Source organism: Xyrauchen texanus, chromosome 31, assembly GCF_025860055.1.
Source record: "Xyrauchen texanus isolate HMW12.3.18 chromosome 31, RBS_HiC_50CHRs, whole genome shotgun sequence".
Taxonomy (NCBI): domain Eukaryota; kingdom Metazoa; phylum Chordata; class Actinopteri; order Cypriniformes; family Catostomidae; genus Xyrauchen; species Xyrauchen texanus.
Window position 1 is genome coordinate 25,565,784 of NC_068306.1, and position 8,507 is coordinate 25,574,290.

At 39.4% G+C, this 8,507-nt stretch overlaps 1 protein-coding gene across 5 annotated transcripts in view; it reads right to left on the minus strand.

Moving 5' to 3' along the window:
* Nucleotides 1–8,144, minus strand: part of LOC127624560 (cell adhesion molecule 1-like) — a 490,282-nt gene extending 482,138 nt beyond the window's left edge. For 4 of the 5 annotated variants that reach the window (XM_052099340.1, XM_052099339.1, XM_052099338.1 and 1 more), the window contains exon 1: nt 8,013–8,144. In XM_052099340.1, coding sequence (XP_051955300.1) covers nt 8,013–8,103 — 91 coding nt within the window. In that variant the 5' untranslated portion in view covers nt 8,104–8,144. The remainder of the gene's footprint in view (nt 1–8,012) is intronic. The other variant, XM_052099337.1, reaches the window with a different exon arrangement.
* Between the last annotated feature and the right edge of the window lie 363 nt (nt 8,145–8,507).

An 8,507-nucleotide genomic window follows, 5' to 3' on the forward strand; every position in this document is an offset into this window, starting at 1 on the left:
ATAATAATAAAAACACTTTTGAGCCATTTCAGAGCAACTACATAATTATTGAGATATCTCGAATATTGTCAATAGGCTGAAAAATATTGAGATATAATTTTTTAAGACAAATCACCCAGCCCTATAAGGCACGACACTTCCAGAGCACCAAGGTATTCTTAAAATGTTAGATGAACATCGAATGTCAGCCCAGCGGGCCCACCCTACCAGATTTTGCCAGTCACTAAGAGATTAGAGCATGACCTATTTTGTTTTATTCTGAAAGCTGAATCCTTTGACATAGTAGGTCAGATGAGGCATTACAAATGGCTACATCTTTTCTTTGTAAAACAAACATCGCACATTCGCAGCCCATTTCATATCTGCTCTTCAGGTGTGACCTGATAAAATCATTTTAATAAACCCTATGGGAGGGTGAAGGGGAGGAGAGCAATGATTGTCAGCCATGTGCATTGCTGATATAATGCCCTGGTGATCTCGAATGACAAGACAAATCGAGGAGTGAAATGCAAATTGTAATGTACCCCATGATTCAACATCAGAACACAATAAAATGACAAGCGCAAAAAATAGGCACAGCGACCACTTTTGCATGGACTGTAATGAATGGACTGAAACTCCAAAAGAGTACAAGCACATTTATCTTTTTGTCTGTATGCTGCAGCTCGAAGCCATAAACAATACAATACAAGCTGTGAACAAAGAGAAGAGAGCCAACAACTTGTAAGTCATTAAACATCTTCAATGGACACAAATTCAATTCTTGCTGGATGGACCAAACATGTAACGCAGCAGTTTTTGAAATTCCAAATTATGAACAATCCAACTTCCAAGCATTTGACTTTGTAGTGAATTCTTAAAGGAGTTTTTCTGTTTTATCCTCCAGTGAACTGCAAAGGCAAAAACTCATTGGTGCTTATCAGAGAGTACTAAATCCTTATTTGTACAGCCAGAAGATAAACGGTTATGTTTCCCAAGGGACCTTGCTTTATAATAACATACATAGCCCCTCTATCTCAATAGGGACCAGATATATTTTGAAAAATGAGCACTGCGATTAACTTTATACAGAGGACTTCTGAGTGGGTTAGTAGTTCTTAAAAGTTAATGCTAATGGACGCTTGTAATCTCCATTTAATGAGAAGTCTCTCAGCATGAGCTGCAATATGATGTTTGGTAAACTGCTCCATTATCAGCTGCTCTCCAGCACAGGATGGAAGTGAGAGGTTGCTGTGGTGCTGTGTTTCAGAATTTGTTCCTTAAGATCATCAAACATCTGCAAAACAGGTTTATGCTTGACTGATTACATGTTCCTAATAATGTCCATTGAAATAGCTCACTGATTGAAGAATATCTGTCTTTTTCCCTAAAATTGCAATAAAAGTAACTGTTCTCTTGTTTGTTTTTTGTTTTGACAGAGTTAAAGCTAAAAAAATATGACAATAATTGGGGTTTACTAATGTTATAGATTAATTAAGTTACTTGAGTTACTTAAGAGATAATGAAGAAACAGCTGGTCATTATCAGCAGATAAGCAGCTTTTATAATCAGGTCTCGTCACTGACGGTGTTTATTTTTCGATAATGATCTGGAAATTAAAAAAATCTCTCACTTATTATGCTGCTTCTAAAAAAATTTAATGTAAACATAAAAAATACATGGACATGAAAAATAGATTTTAGTTTTAATAATTTTATTAGGAAGACAACTATGTAGGAAATATAGATTACCAAGATAAGCGGTCACTTATACAGTGTTGCTATGGACAACGGTCACCAATGAATGCTGTGAGTAACAAATCAGAATCAAGTTTTCCAGAGAGCTGTGTAAATAGCTTTAATATCAATTTTATCTGGAGGTTGGATATCTAATAAAATAGTGTTTACTTTTTAAAGTACATTTTGTTTGATAATCATCTCGTACTGGGTGATGTGTAGAGTGGCTGACTGCATGACAACGGTTTTGGAGGAATCTCTTACTCAGCAAGCAGGCATCCCAGTTTGGCTGTAGAACAGAGCGTCCTTGTTGGACTTTTCACCCAAACAAAGAGCAATTTACAAGAAATTAGGATCAAATAAACTCATGTACTGGTCAGCATGTATTTTGCCATCAGGCCTTTGTTGTGTTGCAACAAGGGAATGTCATCACAAAATTTCAATCAAGACAAAAATGTCCTTATTTTGTTGAAATAAATACATCATTTAGCCCATAAACCATGTTCACAAATGATATTAATAGACGCTTTTATCTTTGTCAAAGTCAAAGAGGTCAATGATTATCTTGCGGTTAAAACTTCTATTGCCAGCATCTTTACTCATCAATCATAACCACAATGTCTGACAAAAAGAGTCATTAAAATGGTAGCAAATAAATAAGAAGAAATGTTCTCTAATCTGAAACATCTGACAGTCTACCCCAGTGTCAATACAGTATTTTGCTAATCACATGTCTTGCCACGTAGGCTTATTATATTTGCAGACAACATATAAGTGAGCCATACCATAAAATCAATTGTGGCAAAAGGTTTCTAATAGAAACTCAATGATACCATAAACAAGCATAAAGTAAAATACCGGTACTACAAATAACACCAGTAATCTGTCTAGCTTCGGCCTGAACTGAAAGAATTAAGAGAGCTCTTGTCTCCCCCTGTGCTGTCATTTTCACAGAGCAAAGCAACCAATCAATAGCAAGGCGGGCATGGCAGACTCCAGACGTAATCCTCAAAATATTCTTATGTGGATTAGCTTCTCCCCCAGCCATTTTCATTTTCACTCTGTAAGGTATTAGTCTGACAGCCAAGTGGAGCAAAACAAATATACACACTTCAAAGGGGAAGAAATGTCTAATAACAGCGACCTGGTTAAGCTATTGCTTTCTTTTATATTACCTTATAAACATATTATGTGCTGCAGGTCCTAAAGTTTAACCGACATGTCACCCTGCAGCTCTTGCCTGGTTGCCCACTAAAGCTAAACTGGGTTGAGCCTGGCCAGTACCTGGATGGAAGACCTCCTGGGGCAAAACGAAGTTTGCTGCTGGAAGAGGTATTAGGGAGGCCAGCAGGAGGTACTCACCCAGTGGTCTGTCTGGGTCTTAATGCCCCAGTATAGTGATGGGGTCACTATACTGTAAAAAGGCAATGTCCTTTGAATGAGATGTTAAACTGAGGTCTTGACTCTCAGTGGTCATTAAAAATCCCAGAGCAATTCTCATAAAGAGTAGGGGTGTACCCTGGTGTCCTGGGTGAATTTCCCCCATTGGCCCTTATCTATCATGGCCTCCTAATAATCCCATCCCTGAATTGGCTACATTACTCTTCTCTCCTCTCCATCAATAGCTGGTGAATGTTGAGCTTACTGACGCACTATGGCTGCAGTCGCATCATCAAGGTGGATTCTGCACACTGGTGGTGGTTGAGGAGATTCCTCCTATACTATGTAAAGCGCATTCAGTGCATAGAAAAGCAGTATAAATGTAAGGAATTATTATAATTATTATTATTAAAGTTATCTGTTCTTCTATATGCTGTAAACTAAGTGTTTGTCTGATTTTGAAGCATCTTCACTGGATAATGGAAACTGATGAATTTCCTGAAATATAAGGCTCTTGTCAATACAGGGTTAATAGGGATAAGGCTCTCCTTCAATTCAAAGAAATTGTGAGGAAACACCCCAGAACCATTAAAGAATGCCTAAAGCCTCAAAGCAATGGGCACTGAGGAGACACCAAGCATTGAAAGAGTCAGAGGGGGTAGAGAGTGCCAATTCATAGAGATTAAGTACCTGCTTCAATGTTATGTTAAAGAGACAGTTCACCAAAAAATTTACTCACCCTCATGCCAACCCAGCTGCGAAAGAATTTTTAGAAGATACACTGCTCTGTAGGTCCAAACAAGTGAATGGAGACCAGAACTTTGAAGCACCAAAAAGCAGAGATGGGACCATGTCACACATGTGCAAGTCTCAAGTAAGTCTCAAGTCTTAACCTTCAAGTCTCAAGTAAGTCCCAAGTATTTTTTTCTTGGGCAAGTCAAGTCAAGTCACAGCTATGTCAAGTCAAGTCCAAGTCAAGTCACAGGCTATGTCAAGTCAAGTCCAAGTCAAGTCACCTTATTATTGTAATTTTACCTGCAGAATCTGATCATAATAAAGTGAAAAGACAAGATATAAGTAACTGTCAGTAAATTACAATACTCATGTTCAGTAAAATACATCATGGAATCAAACAAAATTGTAACTTCATAAAATTATTTATTTTTCACTTCTGCCAACAGTGTTTGAAATGTTTTAAATTTTCAACATTGAGTCCATAAAACAAATAACAGCTTAACATCCAACAGACTCCTCTCTGAACACCTCCCTCTCTCTCTCTCTCAAACACAGTTACATACATTAAACTTCGTTACATTTCTCCTCTCTCTCCCACACCCACTCTCTCTCTCACACACACACACTCTCTCTCTCTCTCTCCCACACTCCCACACCCACACTCCCACACCCACACTCTCTCTCTCCCACACTCCCACACCCACACTCACTCACTCACTCACTCTCACACACACACTCACTCACTCACTCACTCACTCTCACACACACTCTCTCTCCCACACTCCCACAACCACACTCACTCTCACGCTCACACACACACACACACTCACGCTCTCACACTCCCACACCCACACTCACTCACTCTCACACACACTCACTCACTCACTCACTCACACACACTCTCTCTCCCACACTCCCACAACCACACTCACTCTCACGCTCACACACACACACACTCACTCTCGCGCTCTCACACTCCCACACCCACACTCACTCACACAGAGTATATCCATAAGCCTATTTTTGCAATGTCTGTGAGTGGGAAACGTTAAGGTACCAGCGCGCGTGAACGTCATGGCAACGTACAAAACAAAGTACCTCGCGCGGGAAACACTTAACGTAAATGCGCGTAACTAACGTAAATCAAGCAGGCTAGTATGCAGCATAAGCCACGAAGTGTTGGCGAAATAAAAAATTAATGGACAGATTTTTTTTTCCAGAAAACTTCTTGCACAAAATAAATTCAAGCACTTTCAAGGACCTGTATCTATGTATGTTTATTTTCAAGAACTTTCCAGGGCCTTGAATTTTATTTTTCAGATTCACAAACTTTCAAGGATTTCAAGGACCCGTGGGAACCCTGCTATTATTACATTAGCTAACTACCAACTAACCAGATAAAATTAACAAATTGACAAGCACTTACTGGGCAGAATGGCTCTTCAAATGGCGGATCGAAATTGGAGGTTGTCGTCTGGCTGTCTGCGATCTTAACGTTGCATGTCTTGCAAAGCGCTGTTCGTCTTTTGCCATCTTGATAATAATTTTTGAAGCCGAAAGCGATGACCCTCGGTAACGTTACCCCGCGGCTGACATGTTGATGTGTTATCTGATCTAAGTGGGCGTGGTGTGCGTAAGGTACGAGAGGGCATGGCTGATGATAGCATATAGTGTCGTGATCCAGTCATGACAAAACTATTCTCAGCCTGCGCTCCAGCTGGATCAACCTTTTTTTTTTTTTAATAATTTATATATTTTATATTCAAACTGAAAACATGATGTGATTAACACTCAAGTCATTCAAGTCTTCATGTCTCAAGTCAAGTCCCGAGTCTTTAACTTCCAAGTCAAGTCTCAAGTATTTTATTTTTTGTCAAGTCAAGTCACAAGTCATAAAAATAGCGACTCGAGTCGACTCGAGTCCAAGTCACAAGTCCCCATGTCTGCCAAAAAGCATGTCTTCAATAGTAATATGAAGTATGGATGATAAATATTCAAGTCCTTTTTTATTATAAATCTCCACTTTTAACCAGCCTCCACCATCAGGTGGTGATATGCATGAAAAATGTAAATCAACAAAAAACAAAAGAAGAAAGTGAAAGTAAAAGTGGACATTGATTGTAAAAAAGGCCTTAAATATTAGGCTATGACTTTTCTCAACACGTGGATTAAACTACCGGAGTCATATGGATTACTTTTATGCTTCCTTTATATACTTTTTGGAGCTTCAAAGTTCTGGTTGCCATTCACTTGCATTGTATGGACCTTCAGAGCTGAGATATTCTTCAAAAAAAGCTTTGTTTTTGTTCTGCATTAGAAAATCATACACATCAGGGATGGCCTGAGGGTGAGTAAATTAAGAGAAAATCTTCACTTTTGGGTGAACTATTCATTTAATAATGGCTGGTAGCTATATAATACATTATTGTGCTGATGCTGCTACAGTATGTTATAATCTTGACAACAAAGATATGTTTTCTCTGGCATCAAATAAAATCACGTTAAGCTTGAAACTTCGACCGTTTATCCATGCTGTATCTTTGAACACTATCGCTGGCACAGCGCGCACCGCAACGCACTTCCTTGTTTTGACCCGACGTGTTTCCAATCACTGCTTATCTCTCCTTTTACCTCTAAAAGTGAATCAAGCTTTGTTATTGTGTAACTGTAATTTCCTTGAAGTGTAGATATCCGGTATGATAAAGCCACCCATCCGTCTACATTGCATACGAGCGACGCAACGAAATTCAAACTCTCCCACAATAACTGACGCAACGCGAAACAACAAGAACGCACCAGTTATAACCAAGGCGTCTACACTGCAAGCACGCGACAGATGTATTGCACTAACGGCGCATCCGAGTACATTTGGAGATGAACATTTCCAAAAGACTTTCACAGGCAAAAATACAAAGCGCCTCGTGACACATAACACTATGCTAAACATACGAGTTAAGACTATAAATACGTCACTAACTTTACCGAGTAAAAATAATAATATCTTGTTGACTCGGTTTAAAAATGACGACTGCTGCTGGCAACAGACATCGATGTAAAAGGAAAATGAACAGCACTTGGAGAACGACGGAGGAAATATTGCTTTGTCACTCTTGAACAAACGGTTTTATGGTTGATTCTCTCCCAACAGCCACACAAGCAACGAACGTGTTCCCAGCGAGAGCATGGCTGGGTAAATTCATAATAGTAGGCTATTTAAAAAGCATGCATTTGTGTATATTGTTGAACGAAACTGCAACCACTGGTTATTGTGACCTAGAGTAATACTGTATACAATGGCATTACTGGATGTGTAATTTAAATATCCTGATATTTAAATATATTTGGAGAGTCCAGAATGCGCTGACAAATAGCGAAACCAAAACGCACGAGGCTTATTCCATGGGCATATACATCAACACATCGGCGTTAAAGCCTATTTCCAAACTTTGTTTAGGGAGCTCATTCACGGCTTATGTGAGCTGCAAAAAGCCAGAGTCTTGGATGCTCATTCATTGGCGTTAAAGGTCTGCGTTTTATTACAAATTAAAGAGCACCGTCCACATTTGCTTTAATAACCACCCATAAATCGTGCAAGGAGTGGGCAAAATAAGCATTACTTCAGATGCAAACCCATAACAATAATCCATTCAAACATGAACAGTTGTTTCAGAACAATGATGCTCAGCGATGCGTTAAATAAAAAGGTCTGTTTGTTTGTTAATGAGTGTGTGTGTGTTCACAGTGTTCCTCTCTACAGAAGGCTTCCAATAAGATGAAAGCATCGGAGTTATATCTTTAGTGCAGTTGATTTGAGGATTAAACAAATGGTAGTTTGTATAAAATGGCAGTGGAAAGATAGATCTCGCGCTACTGCGTGACTCCTGACTCACTTCTCTCCCGCATGCACGCGCGGAGAGACCCGCAGCCAAAGCAATTGGAAAACATCTGCAGACTTTGAGGCGTCAAAGTTCACAGAGAGGAGCAGAAGAAATGCCGCATGCAGCTCGAACCTTTGAGTGGCAAAACACACGTAGCTAACTTTGAAACCCATCAGTCCTCTGAACTAAAACACTTTCAATCCAAACACCACAAAATCGCCGCTCGCGGTGAAGGTCCGTCGCGCTGCCCCAACCATCTTTTCCCATATAAATGGATTTATGAGCCCAAATATAAAATTCCTACCTGTATAGATAGCTGCCGAAATGATGAATAAGAAGAGAAGAGTAGCGAGTGATCCGTAGCTTGTGTTCGCCATGTTATACACCTGCTTCATTCTGTGGCTCGCGAGTGAGCTGAGCTTCACCTAGAGCAACTGGCGCTGCGCGTGTAATGAGATGCAGGGAAAGGGCGGGCACAAATAACCATTCAAAAATCACGTCAACACACTGAATCCAAACCTTAAATTTGCATTGAGTGAATCTCGTAACATTATAAAATATAGAGTGATTTGTGTATGCTAACAAACAAATGCCGCGAATTGTTTGTTTCTGGTGACAAAAAAAAAACCCTGTTGATCATTCAGCATCAGCAAAAAAGAGGTCCCCTATAAAAATGAACCCTGGTAACCATAGTTTCCAAAATTATAAACAGGAATTGGTAAAATTATTACAGTTACTGTAAATAGTTCTTTAAAATATTAATTTGGTGTGTCATTGAACCAGCTTCCAGAATGTCCAG